At 47.2% G+C, this 26,493-nt stretch overlaps 1 protein-coding gene across 1 annotated transcript in view; it reads right to left on the bottom strand.

Moving 5' to 3' along the window:
• Positions 1–17,041: 17,041 nt before the first annotated feature.
• Positions 17,042–26,493, bottom strand: part of LOC144826361 (astacin-like metalloendopeptidase) — a 174,190-nt gene continuing 164,738 nt past the window's right edge. Inside the window, exon 13 of the mRNA XM_078684689.1 lies at positions 17,042–17,721. Coding sequence (XP_078540815.1) covers positions 17,711–17,721 — 11 coding nt within the window. The 3' untranslated portion in view covers positions 17,042–17,710. The remainder of the gene's footprint in view (positions 17,722–26,493) is intronic.

Here is a 26,493-nt window from a genome sequence, read left to right as displayed (position 1 = left end):
ACAACACGTCCTCCCCACACGACCAGCTCCGCAGTCTTTCTGGCGTCGCAGCACACCGAAGAGACACTCGGTCTCTTCGGTGGGGCCCGATGATGAAGCATGACACTGACCAGGTCGGTGTGTGAGGGCTTTCCTACTCAAATAGAGTGACTGTGATCAAAATTACCCTCTTATCTCTTTGCTCCATATCTGGTAGCTTTGTGCTTGACCGGACCTCTCTTCTTTTGTTGTTTGATACTTAACTGGGGTGTAAGAGAGTGTCTCTGATTCTCCCTACCTCTCTCCTTGTTGATATATATATTAGTAGATTTGTATCAATTTGCAATTTGTTTGTGTTTTCTTATTTATAAAAAAATCTTAAATATGATGTCGGTTTGCGTGGAGTGGCGATTGTCTGGCGGTGTGCATGATCTGGTGCTTGGCTGGTGATGTGTGTGGACTGGTGCTTGGCTGGTGGTGTGTGTGGACTGGTGCTTGGGTGGCAGTGTGCGTGGTCTGGCGCTTTCCTGGCGGTGTGTTTGGATTGGTGCCTGGCTGGTGGTGTCCCTGGACTCGTGCTTGGCTGGTGGTGTGCGTGGAGGGTGCCCTTGGCTGGCGGTGTGCGTGGACTGACGTTTGGCTGGCAGTGTGCGTGGACCGGCGTTTGGCTGGCGGTGTGTGTGGACTGGCGTTTGGCTGGCGGTGTGTGTGGACTGGCGCTTGGCTGGCAGTGTGCGTGGCCTGGCGCTTGCCTGACAGTGTGCGTGGACTGGCGTTTGGCTGGCGGTGTGCGTGGTACGGCGCTTGCCTGGCGCTGTGTGTAGACTGGTGCTTGGCTGGCGGTGTGGGTAGTGTTGTGCTTGGCTGGCGGTGTGCGTGGACTGGTGTTTGGCTGGCGGTGTGCGTGGACTGGTGCTTGGCTGGCGGTGTGCGTGGACTGGCGCTCAGCTGGTGGAGTGTGAGTAGTGACTTGATGCTGGTCACTACACACACTGCTAGCTGAGTGCCACTCCATGCAATCCATCAGTTTGTGTAGTTGCTTTGTCAGGATTGTGGGCGTGTGAAAGTGATGGGCCCTTGAATGGCGCTGTCTGCTGGTGGAAGTGTTGTAATGTGATGGGTCTGCGACTGGCGGTGTGAATGTTTTGTATGTGTCTCATGTATGAAAGGTGTATGAATGGCCTGTAAAGAGGTTGGTGCCTTGTCGTGGCTTTACGTCTCATGAGCTGTGAGTCAATGGTTCAGTTTCTCATCCTTTCAAATATTAACAGTGCATTTCATTTTTGTGAAATCACTTGCTAATACAATTGTATATACTGAACTATCACTCACCCTCGTGCCAAATCCAACCAGTATGTGTGTGTGTTTGAGGAATCGATGGCTGTGTAGTAATTTTCTTTTTTTGTATTTTTGAAGCACGGTGCCCCTTGTCCCTTTTTTGTGAATGTTGTGATGTGTTGCTTTCGTGCCTGGTGGTGTGAATGGTCTTCTGTGTATCAAGTATGAAAGGTGTGTGAATGGCCTGTAAAGCGGATGGCGCCTTGAAGTGGCTCTACAGCTCACAAGCTGCAAATCATTGGTTCCGTTTTGTTGTCCATGTAATTGACAGTGCATTTCATTTTTGTGAAATCTCGTGTTAATAACATTTTATATACAGAACCATCACTCGCCCTCATGCCAAATCCAACCAGTTTGTGTGTGTGTTTGAGGAATAGATGGCTGTGCAGGAATCTTTGTCTTTTTAGTCTCTCTGCCAAGGTGTACATTCCACCTAAGAATAACCCACCAATTGTAGATATTGTTAAAAACCCATGGGAGTACATGGTGATGTCTCTCTGGTGAATACTAACAAGTTATTTTATCCACAATATCCTGCAAAACTCACAATGTCTGTCACATTTTCCTTGCAATGTTGTGCCAAAATTGTCACGCTGCAGAACTAAACAACTTATTTTGTCAAAACTATCTGGTTTTGCTAGGGGGGGTCACCTGGGTTTTTCACCCTGTGCTCGGCGGCCATTTAGGGAAACCTACAACACCCACACATTCCTGAAAAGTAGACACCCGGGGACTTCCAAGGAGGTATGGCTTGCGTGGATCCCCCAACGTCCCCTTAACCAGAATCCCTTGCAAACCTCAATTTTAGCTGAAAAAATCAGTTTTTTCACACTTTTTTGTGTGGGAAAGTGTGGCATCACCGGGCTCACACAAATGTCCTACCACCCAGCGTTTCCCCTGGTCTCCCGATAAAAATGGTGCCTCACTTAATTCAGAGACTCTGTCCCTCACCACCCCTTGTTGTAAACATTTTTGTCCACCCTAAGCGTGGAAGGGTATACTCAGACATGAGTCCCTTGCTCATTGCACCATCAGGATTCAAGCAAGCCGGGCCGAAGACGGCTGTAATGCCAGAAACCGGTCCCCGGAAGCTTGTTTCCTTCCCAGTGTAAGAATTGGCTTTTGTAGTTTGGTTTGCCCTGTTCCCATCATGCACTGGGACAGGAACAGACTAATTTGCATACAGCCAGGTTCTGAAACTGGGATGGTGCAATGAGCTAAAAAACGGTGTTGGATCTAGCCCTGATCTTTTGACTGGGTGAGAGTATTCTGCTTAATTCAGAGACTCTGTCCCTCACCACCCCTTGTTGTAAACATTTTTGTCCACCCTAAGCGTGGAAGGGTATACTCAGACATGAGTCCCTTGCTCATTGCACCATCAGGATTCAAGCAAGCCTGGCCGAAGACGGCTGTAATGCCAGAAACCGGTCCCCGGAAGCTTGTTTCCTTCCCAGTGTAAGAATTGGCTTTTGTAGTTTGGTTTGCCCTGTTCCCATCATGCACTGGGACAGGAACAGACTAATTTGCATACAGCCAGGTTCTGAAACTGGGATGGTGCAATGAGCTAAAAAACGGTGCTGGATCTAGCCCTGATCTTTTGACTGGGTGAGAGTATTCTGCTTAATTCAGAGACTCTGTCCCTCACCACCCCTTGTTGTAAACATTTTTGTCCACCCTAAGCGTGAAAGGGTATACTCAGACATGAGTCCCTTGCTCATTGCACTATCAGGATTCAAGCAAGCCGGGCCGAAGACGGCTGTAATGCCAGAAACCGGTCCCCGGAAGCTTGTTTCCTTCCCAGTGTAAGAATTGGCTTTTGTAGTTTGGTTTGCCCTGTTCCCATCATGCACTGGGACAGGAACAGACTAATTTGCATACAGCCAGGTTCTGAAACTGGGATGGTGCAATGAGCTAAAAAAACGGTGTTGGATCTAGCCCTGATCTTTTGACTGGGTGAGAGTATTCTGCTTAATTCAGAGACTCTGTCCCTCACCACCCCTTGTTGTAAACATTTTTGTCCACCCTAAGCGTGGAAGGGTATACTCAGACATGAGTCCCTTGCTCATTGCACCATCAGGATTCAAGCAAGCCGGGCCGAAGACGGCTGTAATGCCAGAAACCGGTCCCCGGAAGCTTGTTTCCTTCCCAGTGTAAGAATTGGCTTTTGTAGTTTGGTTTGCCCTGTTCCCATCATGCACTGGGACAGGAACAGACTAATTTGCATACAGCCAGGTTCTGAAACTGGGATGGTGCAATGAGCTAAAAAACGGTGTTGGATCTAGCCCTGATCTTTTGACTGGGTGAGAGTATTCTGCTTAATTCAGAGACTCTGTCCCTCACCACCCCTTGTTGTAAACATCACTTGTGTGGGAGGCACAAGTACTCGCGACAGGCGAGGGCCCAAAACGTAGTGAGGCGACATCAAAATTGCCTATCTCAAAACCACCTGCTTTTGCAAGGGAGTCACCTGGGTTTTTGGCCCCGTGCTCGACGGGCATCTAGGGAAACCTACCAAACCCACACATGTCTGGAAAGTAGACACCCGGGGGCTTCCAAGGAGGTATGGCTCGCGTGAATCCCCCAACGTCCCCTTACCCAGAATCCCTTGCAAACCTCAATTTTAGCTGACAAAATCAGTTTTTTCACACTTTTTTGTGTGGGAAAGTTATCCATCACCGGGCTCACACAAATTTCCTACCACCCAGTGTTCCCCCAGGTCCCGTTTGGCCCCGTGCTCGGCGGGCATCAATGAAAACATACCAAACCCACACATTTCTGGAAAGTAGATATCCGGGGGCTTAAAAGGAGGTATGGCTTGCGTGGATCCCCCAACGCCCCCTTACCCAAAATCCCTTGCAAACCTCAATTTTAGCTGAAAAAATCTGTTTTATCACACTTTTTTGTGTGGGAAAGTGTGGTATCACTGGGCTCACACACATTTCCTACCACCCAGTGTTCCCCCAGGTCTCCCGATAAAAATGGTGCCTCACTTGTGAGGGAGGCGCAAGTACCCGCGACAGGCAAGGGCCCAAAACATTTTGAGGCAACATCGAGATTGCCTGTCAAAAAACGTATTGGGCCCTTGCCTGTCATGGGTACTTGCGCCTCCCACACAAGTGGGTTTGGTAGGTTTCCCTAGGTGCCGGGAGAGCTAGGGTTAAAAAACTACAGCTAGTCACTTTGCCAAAAAAGGGTCATTTTTCACTGCGAAATTGAGGTGTGACCACGTTGCGTTTTGCGCCGTTTCCTGTCGGAGGCACTAGGGGTACCATTTTTCTCAGAAGACTTTGGGGGACGCAGGGTGGAAGGAAATTTGTGAATACACGCAGATTCCAGAACTTTCCACCACAGAAATGTGGAGAAAATGTGTTTTTTGTCAATGTTTTAGGTTTGCAAGGGATTCTGGGTAACAGAACCTGGCGGGAGGCAGTCAAGTCACTCCATCCTGGATTTCCCTGGGTGTCCAGTTTTCAGAAATTTATAGGTTTGCTAGGTTTCCTTAGGTGCCGGCAGAGCTAGGGTTCAAAAACTACAGCTAGGAACTTTGCCAAAAAAGGGTCATTTTTCACTGCGAAATTGAGCTGTGACCACATTGCGTTTTGCGCCGTTTCCTGTCAGAGGCACTAGGCCGACCCACACAAGTGGGGTACCATTTTTCTTGGAAAACTTTGGGGAACGCAGGGTGGAAGTAAATTTGTGGATACACGCAGATTCCCAAACTTTCTACCACAGAAATGTGGAGAACATTTGTTTTTTTTGTCAATGTTTTAGGTGTGCAAGGTATTCTGGGTAACAGAATCTGGTGGGAGGCAGTCAAGTCACCCCATCCTGGATTTCCCTGGGTGTCTAGTTTTATAAAATGTCTGGGTTTGCTAGGTTTCCCTAGGTGCCGGCAGAGCTAGGGTTCAAAAACTACAGCTAGGCACTTTGCCAAAAAAGGGTAATTTTCCAGTGGGAAATTGAGGTGTGACCACGTTGCGTTTTGCGCCGTTTCCTGTTGCAGGCACTAGGCCGACCCAGACAAGTGGGGAACCATTTGTCTTGGAAGACTTTGGGGAATGCAGGGTGGAGGGAAATTTGTGGATACACGCAGATTCCAGAACTTTCCACCACAGAAATGTGGAGAAAATGTTTTCTTTGTCAATTTTTTAGGTTTGCAAGGGATTCTGGGTAACAGAACCTGGTGGGAGGCAGTCAAGTCACCCCATCCAGGATTCCCCTGCATGTCTAGTTTTCAAAAATGTATAGGTTTGCTAGATTTCCCTAGGTGCGGCAGAGATAGGGTTAAAAAACTACAGCTAGGCCCTTTGCCAAAAAAGGGTTCTTTTTTACTGCGAAATTGAGGTGTGACCACGTTGTGTTTTGCGCCGTTTCCTGATGCAGGCACAAGGCCGACCCACACAAGTGGGGTACCATTTGTCTTGGAAGACTTTGGGGAATGGAGGGTGGAGGGAAATTTGTGGATACACGCAGATTCCAGAACTTTCCACCACAGAAATGTGGAGAAAATGTTTTCTTTGTCAATTTTTTAGGTTTGCAAGGGATTCTGGGTAACAGTACCTGATGGGAGGCTGTCAAGTCACCCCATCCTGGATTCCCCAGGGTGTCTAGTTTTCAAAAATGTATAGGTTTGCTAGGTTTCCTTAGGTGTCGGCAGAGCTAGGGTACAAAAACTACAGGTAGGCAATCTGCTGAAAAAGGGTATTTTTTCACTGCGAGATTGAGGTGTGACCACGTTGCGTTTTGCGCCGTTTCCTCTTGCGGACACAAGGCCGACCCACACAAGTGTGGTACCGTTTTTATCGGGAGACTTAGGGTAATACAGATGTGTAAATAAACTGTTATTACCTATTGAGTTTTCATGCATTTCTCCCTTCCAAATGTAAGACATTGTGTAAAAAAGAAGTCATTTTGAAAAATGACCAACAATTCTCATGCTAGTATGAGTACTCCCAATTTAGAAAATGTGCAAATATGTACTGTTTCTAAACTCTATAATTTGTAGCCATTTCAGAAATACATAGGTGTCTTTTATACCGATTTTTCCATGTATACATTTTCCAAGAATAATTGGACTATACCCGGTACATAATAAAATACAATTGCAAGTTGCTGCTCAATTTTTGACTCTGGGTTCATCGGGTTCTTGGTGAACTTACAAGTCCTATTTATCCCCAAAACCAGGAAGGTCCAGCAGATGTAACAGTATATTGTTTTCAAAGAGCAGTCATAATTACAAGAAGTTACAGGTGAAAATGTTGACACAAAAGTCTGTTTTTTTCAACTATTTTTCAATTTTTCCTTAATTTAACTGTTAGTTTCATAAAGAAACCTTCATGCATTTAGACAAATGACCCCTTTCTGAATTCAGAATTTTGTTTACCTTTCTGAAATGTATAGCTGTCCAGGATCCATTATTGCTTTCATACTCATTTTTACCATTAACTGGAAGGAGGTTGAAAGCACAAAAAATAGCAAAAATGCCAAAACTGTGTAAAAAATGTTGGTTCTCTGACAAAAGACTGTCATTCACTAAAAGCTGGGAAAATTGTGATTTCAGCCCCACAATCCTTTTTTTGATAACATTTGCAGGGAAAAACCCAGAGGTTTCATTGCAGCCCATTTTTCCGAAAAAAACAAAAATGTTACTGTATTTTGCTTAATTTCTGGGACCCCTCCAAGGGAATCCACAAACCCTGGGTATCTTCAGAATCCTCCTGATGTTATATGAAAAGGATGCACAATTGGCGTGCATACCTTATGTGGTCAAAAAGTTACAGGGGCCTAATCGCGCACTACTCCAAATAGCCAAAAAAAGGCTTACCACAGGAGGGGAAAAGGCCTAGCAGCGAAGGGGTTAAAGTCACCGGGTGGGCCAAATCCTGGGGGCATCAAGAGGGGGTGCATGGGCCCCCCTCTTGTGCTTATGCAAAGCCCCGGGGACCTCCACCTCCCCACGCAGTCAATAATAAAAAGTATGGGGGCCCTGCTCAGCCCCCCACAACTTTTGGGACAGCCATCCCCCAATGCCCGTTTTTTTTAATGAAAGGAGATGCGTTTGCAGAGTGGTGGGGAAAAGGGGCTTGACCTTTGACAACCTCTCAGGAATCAAGCTGTGTGGTCTTATTGGAAGTAACTGGGGGAATATATGATGTTAGAACGAATGTCTTTTTACCGACATGTTTTTGCACACATGTTTTGGCATGCCAGCAGCATTAGCACGCCAGTCTTTTGACCGAAAACCATTGACACTGCACGATGTGCTTACCAGCGTTAAAGTCCCTTTGAAAGAACTTCATATTACAGCTTTCATTTGTACCGATTACCATTTGAACAACAAATGATAATTAGGTACAGGAAACATTATTTCTAAATGTGCTGTTTGTAATTTAAATAAACCTTACACTTTTCCTTACAGGATGATTTCCAGTCAAAAGGTCATCTCCACTTTTGTGATATGCTTAGAATAATTAAACAACAAGATTCCTATGTTTGTGCACAACGCATATATTCAGTATAGGTATGGACTTGTAGTCCTACCTTACTGTCTAGAAATGCTGTGTATTGCTCCCCAAAGCAAAATAGCTTATCCAATTAACCGGTACGGTAAACATCCACTAATAAAGATTTAAAAGGAACACCTTCGGTCATGCTTCAATTAGGATGGAAAAATGCATTTCAAAACATGTTTTGTTTTAAAAATAACTTCTACTTATGAAATTGTTCAAAAGTAAGTCAGTTGCTGCCTGACACTGACCTATATTACACGTTTTTGAGGGTTCCAGTGAGGAAAAGACTTCTACAACGCGTTACTGCCACGTAGTGGTTAAAGTAAGCTAATTATTTTACAAACATTATGACATTAAGTTCTACATAATAAATTTTATAAATATATATAAAGTTATTTTTTTCCACCTTTTTCTATCCAGTATTGTTGTTGGTTACTGCACTTCCTGCATTTATTCCAGAACAAAAGAAAAACAATATAAGTAAGTACAGTCAACTGTTAGCAAACCAGTTTTTTACAATAATTATTAAAAGGGAATTATTTTAAGATTAATAAGCATACCGTTCTGGACAAGTAGTGTACAATGTTGTGAGGGACACCCAAACAAATGTTTGAAGTATTTGATCTGTTGCTAGCCCTTATATTGGATCTAGAGCATGCCAATAGAGGTGTGGTACTAATGTAAATCTGCTCTCATAGTGCCTCAGATGATATTGTGGAAAGTAAAAAGAAACAGCTAATTTATTTTAAATTTCGTATAGACCAGCCGTGTTTTTAAACATGCCTCCAGACAGGTGGCATAACTCAAGGCAGGTGCTGGACAATGACGAAGGGGGGTGTTGTAACTCCACAGGGTGCATAACTCAGGGCAAGTTGTGGACAGTAATTGGGGTGTGAATTACAATTCCAGTTTCGCTAGGGGCATAACTCAGGGCAGGCTGGGAGCAGGACAGTGACTGGGAGCACAGATTACTATACTAATTCTGCATTGGGAAATACTCAGGGTAGTTGTAGGACAGTGACCAAGGGCATACATTACTATTCAAGCTCCACAGGGGGAATAACTCAGGGCAGATGGAGGACAGTGACTGGATGGATTGATTACTATTCTAACTGTGCAGGGAACGTTACTCAGGGTATTTGCAGGACAGTGACTAAGGGCATAAATTACTATTCTAACTCCACAGGGGGGCAATACTAGGGCAGGTGCAGGACAGTGACCGGGGCATGAATTACTTTTCTAACTCCACACAAGGCATAACTCAGGGCAGATGCAGGACAGTGAACAGAGGCATGCATTACTATTCTAACTCTGTATTACTCAGGGTAGGTGAAGGACAGTGACTGGGGGTTTGAATGTGTATTCTAACTCCATAGGGGCCATAACTCAGGGCAGATGCAGGACAGTGCCTGGGAGCATGAATAACTAACTCCACAGGGGGGCATTACTCAGGGCTGGTGCAGGACAGTGACTGAGAACATAGATTACTATTCTAACTCTGCAGGGGGCATAACTCAGGGAAGATGCAGGACGGTGACTGGGAGCATGGATTACTATTCCAATTTCACAGGGGGCATTACTCAGGGAAGGTGCAGGACAGTAACCAGCCAGTGTGCGAGTGTGTTTGTAATAGTGGGCCACCATTTGCCTTGGCTAAGCCTTCCCATGTGGCCAGGAGCCATTTTGTAAAGGCTGTGTCCATATAGTCCTGCTTGAGTTCAATGTTTTCCAGGTCTCTTGCTTGTTGTGAGTGACCATGTGGCTGGCAGCCATTATGTGGTGGCAGTTAGTGTGTTTTTGCCATAGGCCTGCATGTCTTTTCATTTGTTCCTCTTGGCTTCTTGCTTCCATCCATTGCCATTTGTCCGCTGCAGCTCCTTGAATGCTGCACACCACGTGATGCACAATGCCAAACTGTTGCATTTGTATTTTTATTGCTGTTCTTCTTCTTTCATATCCTTCCTGTACAGTACACCATGAAAGCCCTTGTTGTTCTCATAGTCTCACAAATGGCTACACTGTATTGTTAATTGTTTTAATAACTGGGGTAATACATTTAATACTATTAATTAATAACACTAACAAGTGTGACCACACACTAAGTTATATTATAATTGTATGGACTAGAAGTAATTGAACCACAACAATGAGTGCCACATTTCACTGATGTTCTTCTTGTGTCTTTGCTTTTGGTGCACAAAAGAGGAGGAGGCAACATCACCCATTGCACTGCCAAACAGAAGGCCTACGCATGACGTCTCGTGCCATGTGACCACAGACATCTCTTCAACTTGTGTCACTGTGTGCTGACATCTTCAAGATGGCCCCCAAAGAAAGGTACCTGGTTCAGTACCAAGAAAGTTGCCAGTGAGAAGAAGGCACTGCCACTTAACACGACCAGTATTTCACCCAAGACCATTCTTTTGTGAAACCAAAAATTGCACCTGCAGCAGCGGTGTCCAGGGAGCAGGCTGGGAACAGCACCCACGCATCAGTGGACCCACCACACCAACCTAGGCCCAAGCCCATCTCTGTCGCAAAGGCAGACAGTCTAATCACGAGTCCAACGCCGAGCTGTGATGTTGTAATTGACTTATCCTTATCGCAAAGTATTACTCAATCAATGCAGTAAACTCAGATAAGTGGGCAACAACAGCCACTACCACCCCCAATAGTAGTTGTTTCTTCTGTAGTAGAGGCAGTTCAGGAGATCGAGCTTCCTGCAGAGGAAGAAGAAAAGCAAGCCACTCTTTCAGAAGATCCATTCTCTTCCAGATCCCCAGCAAGGAAAATGAGGGTTAGTCCATCCACATCTTCAAAAATCCCCCTTCTGATGATCTAGATGCCATTTGGAAGCCACCTCAGTCTGAGAGTGAGACATGCCATGAGATACGTCTACAGAAAAGGAAGTTTCCAGAAAGCCTTAGAGTTATGGAGGTAGATGTAGAAGAGGAAGATGGTAACAAGCCAGTCATCATGTACATTAGTCCCACCCCAGTTGAGACTGACATTACCCCATCCCAAATTGCTGTGAGGGATGTGGCACAGATACCACCAACACAGATGATACACCAACAACACCTCCAGCTTCCAAATTTCGCTGGCAATGACCTGCATCCACCACAACCACCTCCGTAGAAGTAGGTACTGCAGAGAGTCAAACTTCATGTCCACCTACCAGTTCATCTGACATTGCAAGTGGCAGCAGCAGCACCAGAAGGTTGACCCCCCAGATTGTGACTTCTTTTTGGTTAGCAGGAAGGAGGGGAACATTGCTATATGCTCCATTTGTGGTAAGCTTGTACAAACTATGGTACTGGAGGCCAAACAACCCATCTGAGAAAAACACTTGATCCAGTGGGAGGCGTACCTTAGCGGCCAAAAAACTGCACACGTTGTTGGTGGAGGGGATGAAGAAGATGATCCGATCATGGTGATAGGTGAACAAGAGGGAGACATTTTCTCTGTTACATAAAGCAGCCCTGTCCCTAGCAGTGCTGAGGTACCGCCCACATCATCATCAGCAACATGGCAATGGCACAAGAGTCAGGCTGAGACACCAAGGGGTCCCTGGTGAGAAAGTACCGCAACAAAAAAACATGCATTGAGCCTAACATCTGGCGTTAAGAAGTCACCTGCATCAGTGGCACCAGAAAAGAAAAAATCACCCAATGGCATGTTTGTACAATGCGAAGCTGGCTAAAATGTTAGCGCTGGTCATCCTCCCCTTTTCTTTTGTGGAAGGGGTGGGGTTTCTTGGATTTGTGGCAGCCATCTGCCCAAAATGTAAGGTTCCCATCCGGTCCCATTTCGCCAGAGTTGCTATTCCAGCAAGACATCACGGCGTGCTGGAATTACTTGGACAAACTTTGCAGTAGAGTGCTGTTCACACTATCCAAATGACAATAGACATGTGTACCAGTTGCCAAGCCATTGATTATATGTGCATCACTGCACACTGGATATCTTTTGTGGGTGTTATAGAAAAGATTTCTGCAGCAGGTGTTGACACTGCTGAGATGTTTCATGCCGCTCTGAAACATGCAACTGCAGGTATCTTCTCATGGAAAAATCTCATACTGTTGCAAACATTTTGGAAGACTTTGACATCAAGGTCTTTGAATGGCTGCAACCAAGAGGGCTAAACATTGATTTTGTTGCCACAGACAATGGCAGTAATATAGTTAAGGCCATGACCGATGGTGGCTTTTTCAGGGTCCTATGTTTGGTGCACTGCATTAACATCATTGCTCCAGACTTCTCAAAAAAGAAGACCTAGTCAGCTACTTACTGACCACCTGCAGATGAATCTGCACACATTTCAGCCATTCTTTTAAAGCCCGGAAGCAGCTGAGGATCATTTAACGTATTAATAGAATGCCAGTTAAAGCACTCACCCAGGAGGTGCCAACACGTTGGAACTCATCTTATTCCATGCTTGAACGTCTGTTTGAGCAGTACAGACCAATCTATGAATATGTCAAGCAAAGAGGGGATGCTACTGTGAAAGGTGTGATCATTGAGATGGACCAATGGGACCTAGTTAAATGCCTGACAGAGATGCTACTTACTTTCGAGGTCTTCACATGTGAAGTCAGCAAGGAGGACTGTACTGTGGGCCAAGCTATCCCATTGCAAAAAGAACAATTGATGGACAGAATGCAGAACAATGTCATACATCCACCCCAGTACAGAGATCTAGGCCTAAATCCATATTTTGTTTTCTCACTATGCCATTCCAGTTTGGACCCAGCCATATGCAAATCAGTTTTGACCCTGTGCCCAATGGGAACAGTCCAGCCTGAACTGCCAGTCCAGGTCCTCCATTGACTGGAAACAAGCATCCTATGACCGGTTTTGGGCTTTCAGCCTTGATCAGCCAGGATAGCTTGACTTCAGTGGCATGGAGAGCACGGTACTCACATCTGAGCATACCTGTCCCACTCGGGGTGACAAATACAAAAAGAACAACTGATGGACAGAATGAAGAACAATGTCATACATTCATCCCTGTACAGACATCTGGGCCTCAATCCATCATTTTTTCTTTTTTGTTCACCATGCCATTCCAGTTTGGACCCAGCCATATGCAAATCAGACTTGACCCTGCACCCAATGGGAACAGTCCAGCCCAAACGGCCAGGTCAGGTCCTCTCTGGACTGGAAACAAGCATCCTAGGACCGGTTTCAGACTTTCAGCACTCATCAGCCAGGATAAGCTATCCCATTGCTGCAGATGCAACAGGAACAGCTGAAGGGGGTGTCTGCAATGTATGCATGTGTGGAGTAAAAAAGAAGGGTATGAGTTGGTGGAGAGGTTAACCCTTCGCTTATCTGAAAATACAAGGGTGCAAGGAGGCATTGTGTCATCCAACCATTACATTTGTGCCACAATTCTGGACCCACGGTACAAACCATTTTACTGCACACTTTCATTCCTTTTTCTTATGGGGATGTTGCCAACTACAAAACTTGGATAGCTGACGAAGCCAATCAGGTAGAAAAATAACGGCGGGAATTAGAGGCCGGCTACTCCAGGGTACAAGTACTGCAGGGCAGCTAGGTTGTAGTTCATCTTCAGAGCCTGAGTGCAGTGCGGTTGGCTCACGTCAACCAAAACCACCAACAACACCAACAACAACTTTAACAACAACAAGAAGAACAGGAGCATCAGCCCCTAATTCGGCATAGAATGGTTTCTACAGCAAGGGCTTAAAACCAGTGCTGAGGTAAAGGCAAAAGAGGCCAAGCAAAGCAGAGCACCCATGAGCATTGAGCGGATGGTCCAGGCCTATCTGGATGACTCTACAGAGGTCTACTCTGATCAAAACCTATTGCTGTATTGGTATGGGAAAAGGCACAATGGCCAGTGCTCAGCAGGCTGTCGATAAACTATCTGGCTTGCCCTGTTGTAAGTGTCTCTTCTGAGTGTGTTTTCAGTGCTGCTGGTGCCGTTCTGACATTGAGAAGGACCAGTCTCTCACCCCAAACCATGGGGAGGTTAACCATGATCAAAATGAATCAGCTCTTTCTACCACCGGATTACACCTTACCCTAAGTAATATAGCAGGAAGATGATGACAGTGACTCAGGTCATGGAAGTAGTGTGTTAGGTGACCTACTTCTGGGTGAACCACCAGATTTTGAGGATGAGCTCTACTTCCCTGACAACTAGGCTTTCAAGTTACTTTCTTCCTTGCTTTGATGCCCCCCAAAAAACCCCAAAAAGATATAGCTAAGGAATACTATTTACTTGTATTATTTGTGTGTGTACCTGTCTTTCTGGTTCGAATCACAACAAATCCATCACCACCGTCTTACTCTATTATTGCCGGATTGGAGTTGCAACTGTGTGGAGTCAGTGAAGAAGTAAGTCCACTCCGAGTCGTGACTTGCCCTAAATCCATTTCACTCAAGCCAGACATAGGGTGGAGAATAGTTCAACAAATGTGAAATGTGTGCCTGCCTTGGGTCCCTTCAAAGAACCTGACTATATATCTATCCTCCTTTCCAAACCTAGAGGGACTGCCCGGGACAAACAGTTTTCCTTGGGCTTCCCTGGTTGCTCCAGACATGCCCTGACTCTCCACCGCTTGGTGAGTCCCTCAGAGCTTGCTGGTCTGCACCGAACCATTTCCTTGATTCCTGCGTGGGTTGCTGTTGCCAAGGCTTGTTGGGTCCAATCCGGAAACCGACACAGCGACACTCTACATCCTTTGTGGGACAGCTCGAATCCAGAACCTAGTCATCATCGACACCTCCTGGTCCTCATGGCTGAAGAGTCAAACTTCACCTTCTTCACCTGAAATCACCCGACATCGGTGGGCATTCGACTATCGTGCCCCTGGTCACTGGCAAGTGACCCAGACTCTGTCCCCTCTGCTTTCAGGTTCCTCTCATCTTCGATCCACACTTTCTTCACACCAGACACTTTTCACTTGGACACCAGCAGCACTTTGCAGCTGGTCGTCATTGAAAATGACGACGAAACCCGACACCAAAAGACACCTATGCACCTGGCTTCCCTGGGTGTGGTAACTCGAGTACTCCGATGCTCCTGTGGGTGTTGGCTCTAGAACCCCCTAGTTCTAAAGGGGTTTGCTCCAAGTCCTCTTCTAAGTGTCCTGTATCTTTAAAATTCCAACCACGACTTTCCCCATAGAAGTAAAAGGTGATTTGCGGCTGTGTTCACACACTGCAAGTGGCCCCCGTGGGTTCCCTGTGTCACTACCTTGGGTGTTTCCTGGTGGCCCCGCGGTTTTACGGGCTCTAGGCCTTGTATCTATGCAAGTCGTGGTTCTTATACCACTTTCTTAATATATGATTTGGTATGCCCCTTGTGCTCAACATATATTGTGCTAATTTACTGTGTGCTATTAAGTTTTCCTTATGTCTTTTTTCCTCTAGCCTCATAAAGAGACTAGAGGGATGTGTTTAGAATAAATACAACTTAAACAATAAGAAAACCACATCCCTGCTGGAGAACCTTGTTATCGTCATACTCAAACAACGGGTCACCTCTCTGTCCCACTCAGCAGGACAGACGCTCAACCCCACCTTCGTAATGTGGTAATGCTTTCCCTACCCAAAATCAGAAAAACAGAAAACTATGTGTGAATTTCTTCCAGGTTTAAAAAATGTTTAGTTTAAACTTTTCTTTTAAAGGAGAGAAGATTAAATAAATTTTATTTTTTGTATTTTTAAAATATTTTTCTTTTCCATTTTTCATTGTTATTTTCTGTGACTGCTGCATGCACTTCGTGCTAACACAGGAATACATTTTGTGGAGTGGTTGGGAGAAACTGTGTGAAGTAGCTCTTAACTGTATTCATGTTTATATTCTGAATGGTAGTAGCAAATTAGGCTGTGCTTTTTCTTGTGTATATTTTATCAAATGACTCTCAAACTCCACTGAGAAGAGTAGCTTTACTTCACGTCATGATGTATCTATACTTTCCTAGGCAGAACTTTACAAAACAATAAGAAAGACATCATAGCATACAATTAAACGGAAGCAAGACCGAGATTGCACTTTTTGGTAAGGCTCATGAGCAATGGTCTGACGACTGGTGGCTTCCAAATCTCGGTCCTTCCCCACCCCCAAAGCAGACAGTGAGGAATTTAGGAATTCCAAACAGGCCAGCCGTATAATTGGCTCCTGTTTTGGCATTATGCGCAATTTGCACAAAGTGTTTAAGTGGATCCCGCTAGAAGCCAGGAAACCACTGGTACAGGGATTGATTATCAGCTGTATGGATTACAGCAACGTTCTGCTGTCGGAAATAAATGTAGACCTCTTTTCCAGACTTCAGGTTCTGCAAAATTCAGCAGCCATGCTGGTGCTGCATCTTCCATCAGGAACGCCCTCAGCGCCCAGCCTCAGACATCTTCACTGGTTGCCAGTAAAGAAGAGAACCTGTTTTTAAGATCCTATGCCTAACACAAAAAAACCTGTATGGTAGAGGTCCGAGCTACTGGAAAAAAACCTCAGCTGGTACCAGCCAAGCAGGCCCTTAAGATCCTGTAACAACTCTCTCCTCACTCCGCTCAGAGTACGTACTGTCAGAAACGGGGGTCAGGCTTTTTCCTTTCTTGCCCCTACTCTGTGGAACAAACTGCCTGCACGCCTACGTATCATCTCTGACCATAACCATTTCCGCCAGAGTCTAAAAAAATGGCTGTTCGACCATTAGCTCTGTCCCTTTTTGCTGACAATCCAGGAGCTGTCCGCCAGCGCCATGAGACCTTCAGGTGATGTGTGCGCTAAATAAATGTTCCTGATTTAATTTGATCATTGTCTGTTTGAACACCCTACAGGCCGTGAGGGTTGCATCAGCCTGCCACACTGCTAGGTCCAACACTACTGTAAACTAGCCCATAGGTACAGCTTTCCCCTTCCCCAACTCCTGGTGTAAGTTGAGTAACTCACACAAACAACCCATTAACTGCCATCACATCCCCTCAGCCGCTACACTACAGAGCATCTATAACACAATGCAATCATGAGGCTAGACACTCAAATATTGATTCTCATGTGAGTAATCTGGTAGCCTTTCTGCTAGATCCTAGGAAGCTGCCATAGTGTTGCACCTTCCTCCCCACTAACCTACCCTGTCTGGAACATAATACAGAGTTTTTATTGTGCAGTCTGTAAACATAAAACAACCAGTCATATTTCACCTGACAATGCAACTTTATTTGGGTTTTTTCTTTCTGACACTCACATTATACTGTAAGAGCAGAATAAACATTTCAGGCCAGGTGCCCACATCACATGCAAGGCGGTCACAGCTCTACAGAAGAGGAAAAGGACAACACACTTTATCAAAACACTAGAGGTCTTATTGGCCATTGCGGTGGCTCCATTGCAGGTGCTGAAACTTTGGTTAGTGTATGCCATGTTTATCTTTGCTCGGCAAATATATTTGTTCTTGAAAAACAAACTTCCAAAGCAAATGCTTCTTTTTGAAAAACAAAGCACTCTGGGATGTTGAGGTCATTTCATTGGTTTGTTGTCTGGGGCCTCTAGGCTTAGCAGGCAGTCCAGAACAGGAAACAAGTATGTCAGAATGATAACCCTCAATAGAGTGGACGGTTTGAGACTCTTCCATTGGGGAAGCCAGGGTACACTCTGACAATGGAAACATGGTAGTATTGAGACTCTAAATTGATCCTGGAAACTCATGTTTGGGGGATGGAATAGCCACCAATTTGTTTGGAAAAGTATCCCTTCGGCCAAACTTTAAATAAGGACCCATATTCACAACACCAAAGCTATGTAAAGTGTCAGACAATATAATATAGAATGAAGTAGGAGCCTCTTCTCTTGAGATGGGGACTTTGGTAGGTCCTTTTATCACCGAGTCAATGTGCCACATCTCTTCTTAAGGTTCCTCTGCAATAAAAGATTGGGAGAGAAATGTCAGTTGTGAAGTTGGTCAAGGGTATACCTTACCCGAGAGAGTGCATAGCTGTTGTCAGAGAGCTAGCCATGTATATACATGACAGGTTATATCTATTTGATATAAAACATTGTTTCCTCCCAATCAGTTCAGATTTAGGAAACATTCAAGTCATTAGGCATATGCTGATTGCAGGCCGTCCACAGTTTTTTACCTGATTTCTGCTGAGTCGATCCATCTAAACACCAGAGTTCACATATGAGAATGTTGTATCTGTAAAAAGATTGTCTTGACCCAATCCAGCCTGGAGAAGGACTCCTTTCCATCACCACATAAAGCTGGCGTTTGCAGACCCCCATAGGATCCTCTCCTTGCCACAGCCTCATTGATAGGGAACCTGCTTCTTTGCAGCCATGATGTTCCTGTCCATTCCTTTAACATTGCATTCGTTTGACCACATGTTAAGTTAAAATGTCTCACAAGGTTCTGCTGCTGTAGGCTGTTTGCATTTGGGCCAAAGTATGTCAAAAAGAGCAGAAGTTTGTAAGATGCTGATTCATTGGACACTCCGGCCCAGAATGAAAATATAAGAAGCACCTAAATACCAGCCACAGCAAAGACCATCCTGAAACTGGTACATGTGCTTGTGGAGGCCAAACTACTGAGGTTAGATGACTGAATATGTGAAGTGCAGGGATATAAAGCAATGTGGCGTGTCATGTGACTGTTGACAAGTTGTTAGATTCTAGACTCAGTGTGACAGCCATCTTAATTTTAGACTTGGAGCTAAAACTCTTGATTTTCAGATTCCCAGCAACAGCTCTCTTATTTCTACATGTGGTACTATAATCCTCTTATTTTTAGACTTTGTGTAACCTTCTCAATTCTAGACTTGGTGCTATAACCTTTTTATTTCTTGACTCAGTGCCATCGCTGTCTGAATTCATCTCAGGGCTACAAATGTCTCAATCCTAGACTTAGTGTTATACACCTCTTTTAGATTTTGTGCTATAACCCTCTTTATTCTATACTCAGTGATTTAACCCTTCCACTTCTAAATTCAGTGACATACTCTTCTAGCATCTACAGTCAGTGTTATAATAGCGCAGACCTTTTACCTAGTTAGGTGCTACATAAATGTTGTGTGGATTTCTCAGAAAACTAGCCTCATTTATTATGCATGAGGATTTTCAGTATCACAGCAGGATTCCCATCTTCTGCATAATAACTTTGTATAAGGGTCACCAGTATCGTCATCCTTGCCCGACATGCCCATAGTACTCTTCTAGGTAGAACTCTGAGGGTGCCATTTGGGTATATAAGCACATCTTTGCTGGGAAAGCAGAGGAGATAAAAGACTTCCATGCTGACACGAGACGCTGAGGTCCCTGCACACAGACACTCCAGTATGCAGTGGTGTGACATTCCTCAGGGGGGTCCATCTTGTGACCAAGATGGGGTCCTTCACTCTCCCACATCAGCAAATGGGGTTGGCTTTATCCTAAGGGGATTCTTGGCTATATACCTATGTACATGCTAGGTACACTTAGGTACATCTAGTTAGGGTTTGCATCGTAGGAGTACACATTATTATTGCTATGTACCCATATGCCTGCATATATTCTATGTTTGTGCAATATGGTAGAATTCTACCTTTTCTTTACTCTGCTGGTGCTTATAACCATATATATCTGTTTCTGTCTCAGGGTTGCTGCAGCACACGTATTTTATACTAGTATAATGTTGGTTCAATAAATACTTATTGAAAATGTCCCCACTGTTTATTATGTGTATTTCTCTGAGACAAAAGTGAGGACGAGTGACTGAGTGAAAAGTATTGTACTGTTTTCATGATCCCTTAGAGGTAAGAGTTTTGATGTTCGATTGTTGCCAGAAACTATTCACTCCTCTGTAAGAGGGGCTTATAGTGGCACTGTGACCTAGCTGGTCTAAAGTCAAACATATCCTTTGGGGTTGTCTAGAATCAGTCTGGACACCAATACCTTAGTGTATGTTGTCTACACGTGCAGTTCCGAAATAGATTTGTAGGAACTACACAACATGGCAAAGTAATTCAGTGGAGAAGGAAGTGGCTGGTGCAGACCAGAAAGAAAGCTCAGTTTAACTATCTATGGAGAGCCAAAGAAAATAGATAAAAATTATCAGCTCAAGGCATTAATGAATGGACAAGGAACGACAGAAGTAAAGCAATATTATGTGTTGATCAGTTGTTACTGTCAGCTGCAGTGTAAGAGCTGGCTCAGTGGCACGTTGCATGAGAAGTTAACAATGCTCCAAACATCCTCGCTCAAAAACTCTACTAACTTAATCCTGAGACCTTTGTGCACTTTATCTACACTGGAACTGCTTCCTTATATTTCATGTTATGTCATGTTATATTGATTTGTATAGCACACTAATCACCATAGAGGGTATCCAGGTGCTTCCTGTTATTTCAAGAGCTCAGCTTCGGAAATTATATACCTCAGGATTTTGGGCCTATATCATTTTGGAAATTGGTTTGTGAATCGCAATGTCCACAGTTAAATCTATGTGATTCCTAAGAAGGAAGTAGCATGAAAGAGGCATGATGGTAACAAGATGGAAGGATATATATCAATCCTGTGCAACCACAACTGTAGATGAAACCATCGAATAGATGCCGTCACTGCAAAGAAGAGGTTTCCATTCACAAAGTAGAACCTGACCATAACAGGCAGCTTTCACGAGAGGGAGAGCCGACAGTGGTTCGGAAAACTGCTGCCTGCTTACCCTGATATCAATTTGCATTATGCCAAGAACTTTTTAAAAACATAACAGTTCCTGCGTTTTAAGTGATAGTGGACGCCATGTCTGGTGTGCCTCACAGGTCTCAGCCCCTGCATTTGCAGACATTTTGAGGGGTTCCCAAGTGGATTCCTGTTTTAATAATAACATTAATGGAACTGCAGATCTCGGTCAATCTGGAGCTAAGAGGTTCACTGATGGGGAACATGGCGGCCACAAGCTAGGAGCTAGCGGCCGTGGGCGCCGTAACGGGGGGAGGGGGGGAGACAGTGATGGGAGAGCGGTAAACGTAGAGTGAAAAGCGGATCGGCATGGCGGGGAATCGCGCAACTAACCTGCACCTGTGGGGCTCCTGTGGTGGTCCAGAGCTGAAAACGATGGTAACAGAGTCCGTTCCGCCACTAGCAGTAACACGGAGAGCAGAGCACGCTCTAGGGAGAGGCAGCCAGAGGCCTCCAGCGGATCTGTTTGGCTGGCTGGCCTCCAGCGTCAGATTGGTAACGTGGGCACTCGGGCAATGCCCGAGGGGCCGGTGTCTGAACTGCAGCTGTGGGCTGCTTTTTTGAGCAGCCTGGGGGCCGATTTAAGCAGTTTCTGCGTTGTTGGGTGCCGCCAGCAGCCCAGCGGGTGCCCGAGTGGCCTTTCTGGAGGCGGATGGGCGTCCATTCCCTCCCTTGCATCAATGGGCAAAGGTGTGACACTCTCTTTCTCTCCCTTGGCCGGCCGATTAATATATGCTGATTTGATTGAGCGGTGCCAGAGCCTGAGCAAAAGTGGCCTCACTTGTTTCAGGTGTGGTTCAACAGTGTAAACTAATCGGTATATTTCTTGTAACCCCTCCCATCCCCCCCCCCTTTTTTTAAATTTCGCTGAAGCAGTGTTGTGGGGAACGGCAATATGCAAATGTGGGCCACTTTTGTTAGCGTGCCCGGGCCGAATTTGAATCCCAATACAACCCTGCTGGCCTCGGAGGCAGAGTCAGCACAAGCAGGGCTTGCCTGCAGTTGGTGAAAAAGGTGGGGGCTGAGAAGAAAGGTTCGAGCAGCGCTGGTGCTGAGAAACAGCAGAAGATACAAAAAGTGAGAGGGAATGAGGGAAGTCTCCAGGATATGGAGACTAGGAGCAACATGAAAGGTGAGGCCCCCTCCAGGTACACACTGAGGACCACAAATATAGGAGGTAAGGCAAATCTTCCCATTTTACCAGACGCCCTGCCTGAACTACCACAAGGAGTCAAAATTACTATTAATGCAAGTAAGGGGCGTCAAAAAGCAAGTACACAAGCAAGAGGGACAGTGAAGGTGGTAAGTGGGAAAGCTAATGAGGGAAAGAGCGTAAAAAAATCTGGCATCCCAGCCACAAGAGTAAAAGTAACTCCTCCTATCAAATCTTTTTTTCCGAGTACTGCCGAGTATGCAGAAAAATGGTACAGGTAGTTTAAGCTCCAGCCCTGAAGAGCCCACTTCTGGTAATACATCAAATGGGCCAAATACTGTAGCTGCTTTGGGAAAGGATCTGGACATGGGTTACAATGATGTCGAAGATATGAATGCTTCACAAGGGGAGAGCGGGACTCCTCCGCAAGATATAATAACAGTCCCAGTGAGCAATAGGTATGCAGCCTTAGCATCAGTTGAAGAACAGGAACCCCAGCCTTTTGAATCAAATCGGGATAGGCAGAATAGCCCGGGTAGGCCAGGCATGGGAGCGCCTGTTACTGATAAAGAGGTGGAGATCTTGCTGGCCAGCTTGTTACTGGAACTGAAGAAGGATATCACAAAGTGGTTTGAGATATCAGAGGCCAACCAAGTGGGCATACAGGCATCCTGTTCTGAGTTAACGCAGAGGCTAGACGAGGTTGTCTCCCGTACAAAATATTTGGAAGAAGAAGTTGGCGCAGTTAAAAAGGATGTTGCGAGCGTGGCTAAGGCAGCTGACATGGCGGACGCAGCTTAGAGTAGCTCCGTCCCGCCGTTCATTTCTTCTGACATTTATCCTGCTTCCCCCCTCACCAGTGCCCGTCCCGCGGCAGTGAGGAGTGGCTGATGGTGTCCGGCAGGTGTGTCGCGATTTTTGGCCGCACCGGCGACACTGAGCGGGTGCAATCAGCCCCGGAGCGGCCTACACTGGGGATTGGCGCCGGGACCTCGATTTTGAGGGCACCCGAGGAGGAAGCAGGCAGACGGCGAACGGCAGAGCGAGGCTGCGCAGCGGCCAGCCCTAACCGGGACATGGACACTGGCGAGCGGCCACTGACAGCATACCTCATTGGGCCCGGCGCTACACCGGAGGGGGCCAAACCGCTACTGGGAGGCTGCGGCCAGCGCGTCATCGACCAACTGGCCGGAGGTGGCGGCGGGGACCCCGGGAGAGGCTTAGGCCCGGCGAAGCGACCCCTGTGGTGAGTGTGCACGGGGCGCGTGGCGGCAGCATTGAGAGGCAGAGGAGTGAAGGTGAGACTGCGGAGGACCCGGCGGTCAGATCGGACCGCGGTGGACCAGATCCCTGAGACGTGAGTGGGCCGAACTTGAAGCGGGTTGCGCTAGTTGGCGCCCATTCAGAATTGTGGTCAGACATCTCGGCAGCCGAGACGGGCCGTGGACGGCAGGCCTCCGCGTCCACAAGTAAGCCTCATCTAGTGACGGGAGAAAGTGGCGGGCGCCCTGGGTCGGGCCCCTGAGACGGCCATCTTGCGGAGAAAGTAGCGGATGGGCAGCGGGAGGAACGGAAGCCCGGAGGAACACTGTGGCGGCCTATACCCACATGCCCACGCAGCCTTGGATGTACGAACCCGGATCTTGATGGCCAGTGGCTGAGGGGCCCCTGGTGGGTAGACGCACTTCATCGTGAATTGTAGCGAGGTCGGAGGGAGGACGCCGAGGGCAGAATCTGTGGCCGCAGTTGGCGGGCGTGGCCCGGACTCCCTGCTGACTACCATCAGAGCCTGTGGAACCGGGGGTGTAGGGCTGGTGGGCCCCGAAGGACGACTACTTGCGGAGGAGGGCCCCCCCCCCTGTGGCGAAAGGTGAGAGACGCGGGAATTACGGAGGGTGACCTGACGACTGCCCTCTCAATCATCAACCATGACCAGGGGCGGGAGTGGCGGTGGGACCTCGAAACAGGGGACTATTGATAAATTCACGGGCCCGAGTGGCACCTCTGGGGCTTCGGGAGGCCACCAGGCCAGCGGGCCGGACAATGCAGCTCTCCTGGCGGCAATCACCCAATCCCGAGACACGTTAGATGCAAAAATTGGGGCCGTTGGGGCTGATGTTACCTTGCTGCGACAGGACTTGCGGAATGCGGTAGCCCGCATCACAGAAGCAGAAACCCGGATTACAGGAGTGGAGGGCGAACTGGCGGCCTTGAAGAAAAAAGTGACCAACTTGGAGGGCATACAAAAGGGCCTGGCTCTCTGGGCGGAGGATGCCGAAGGACGGGCTCGGCGCAACAACCTGCGATTTGTCGGCTTTCCAGAAGACTTGAAAAGGGAAACATGGAAGCCTTTCTCGCCGAGTGGTTGGAGGGCTGGCTCCCGCCGGAGTCCCTCTCCCGCTGCTTTATCATCGAACGAGCCCATAGAGCGCTCACTCATAAGCCGCCGGTTGGCGAACGACCGCGGCCGGTGATTGCCAAGCTGCTCAACTACCATGACCGAGACACGATCCTGAAGCAAGCCCGGTTGAAAGAGCCCCTCATGTGGAATAATCAGCGGATCATGATATTCCCGAACTACACACGATTGGTGCAGCAACAACGGCAGTCCTTCACGGCTGCTAAAGCCCGCCTGCGAGGCCTCAAGATCCAATATGCTCTACTTTATCCGGCTCGGCTACGGGAGGTCTATCAGTCCCGCACCCTATTCTTTAACTCCCCTGAAGAGGTATTTACATGGACGGAAGAAACAGTATGTATCAGACCGCATACGCCGCCGGCTCGAGACTCAGATTCATCCTCCTCGGCGGCGCCGCCGCCGCGGACGCCCCGACGCTCGCGCAGCAGAAGCAACTGGAGATCTCGCTCAACGAAACGCTCCCCAGCCAAAAAGGGGAACGCGGAGGAGACTAAACCCCCAGACTCTCCGACAGTGGATCGTGAGGGGCGAAAGAAGACAGGGTACCTGTTTGATTTGTATATCACAGTACAGGCTTAGTGGCAGATATTGCAGGCCTGGTTGGAGATGATCTACGTTTATGGTAACACTAACACTGGCAGGCAAATGTAGACTTACAGACACAGGGTACGGGTTGGGTGGGGGGTGGACTAAAAGGCGGTAAACCCTCAATTTAGAGGAGTTTGTTGGGGGGGAGAGTTGGAACGGAGTGGGTAGTTCATGGGGATCCATTGGGATAGTGGATCTCTGGCCTCCCGTTGGGGGCCGGAGTTGACCTATACCGCGACAGGTACTTCAATGTTACTGAGGTATGGGGGGTGGTGGGGACGTTGTTGGAGGGACTTGGGTGGGGGTTGGGGGGATTTGTTGGGGGTAAGTTGAAGGGGGAACGGGAGGGTGGGAGGCGTTGAATTGCACAGTGATCTTACAAGTTCTATTGAAGCAAAACATGTGTGCGTGGCCTCAGACGCTCAGGCTATCCATATTTCTGCCCTTAGATGGCGGTTGATACTCCTGAATCGGGCCTGCAGAGGGCATCGATGCATGTTGTGAGCTGGAACGTGCGGGGGATGCTAGACAGGATAAAGAGAGGAGCAGTCCTGAGACAGGGGAAGAGAGATAAGGCGGATGTGATACTGCTACAGGAAACTCACCTCATGGGTACTAAGACCCTTAGCTTACAGCGCTACGGCTTTCAGCAGGTGTATAATGCTGGGTTTGCAAGGGGATCCCATGGGGTGGCAATCTTGGTACACCGCAGGCTGTCCTATGTTCATGAGACTCAGTGGGTTGGTGCACAAGGCAGGTATGTGTTTGTCCAAGGTAAGATAGGCACTGAACCAATAGTCTTCGGGAGTGTGTATGCCCCGCCCCCACTGCAGGGAGCTCCTTTTGAAAAGCTGTTTGGTGTATGGGCTGAGATACCTGATGTTATGACAGTGGTCGGCGGCGACTGGAATGACGTAATGAATGCATGGATGGATCGACACAGGCTGGGGGGAGAGCTGCCCCCGGAAACTCCTACTAAACTGAACGGCATGGTGAGAGGGATGGGATGGGTGGATGCGTGGCGACGGCAAAATGCCCAAAGTCGTGAATACACCTACGTCTCAGCGGTGCATAAGATCTTCTCCAGGATCGACTACCTGTTTGTCCCTCACGCCTGGGTTGGGAGGGTAGATTTCACGTCCATACTGCCACGAGGTCTGTCAGATCACTCCCCGATAGCGTTAGACCTACTTCTAGATAGACGGCGACAGCCGTTCAGATGGCGTCTCTCCACGTGGCATCTGCAACAAGTATATCTATAAACGACATCTGCTGCTGGTGGGCCTCACTGTGGCCAAGAGAGACGTGGCTCGAGCCTGGAAGGACCCTAGGGCCCCCCTGGTGGGAGTGTGCAAAAGGGGACTGGACTATTACATGGGACTGGAGTGCCCGATCTATGCAGCCAGGGGCTGCCCTCGGAAACATTATAAGATTTGGAAGAAATGGGCAGATAATAGAGGACTATGGCTGGAACCGCCAGCACATGATGGCCCCGAGGAAGGGCACTTGGACGCTGATCCCGGGTCATGAGACATACACACTGAATGCTTTTTGATATATTTGTGTTTGAAAACTACTTAGACGCTGTGCAGGGGGCGTGAGGGGGAATCCGGGTAGGAGGAGTGGGAGGGAGAGGGGAGGGGGGCCGTAGTTAAATTACTTTACCTTAAACTGTTGATTGAATTGCCTGAATGTGATTTTGACTCTACTGCTCACAGCTCCTCCGGTTCCCGGGGCGCTGTGCTTGTTATGCAATTTTCAACAACATAATAAAATCTTGTTCTGAAAAAAAAAGGATGTTGCGAAAAATGCGACC

This window comes from Lissotriton helveticus, chromosome 3_2, assembly GCF_964261635.1.
Source record: "Lissotriton helveticus chromosome 3_2, aLisHel1.1, whole genome shotgun sequence".
NCBI lineage: Eukaryota > Metazoa > Chordata > Amphibia > Caudata > Salamandridae > Lissotriton > Lissotriton helveticus.
The sequence above is the reverse complement of the archived record's forward strand: the minus strand, read 5'-3'. Positions and strand labels throughout refer to the sequence as shown.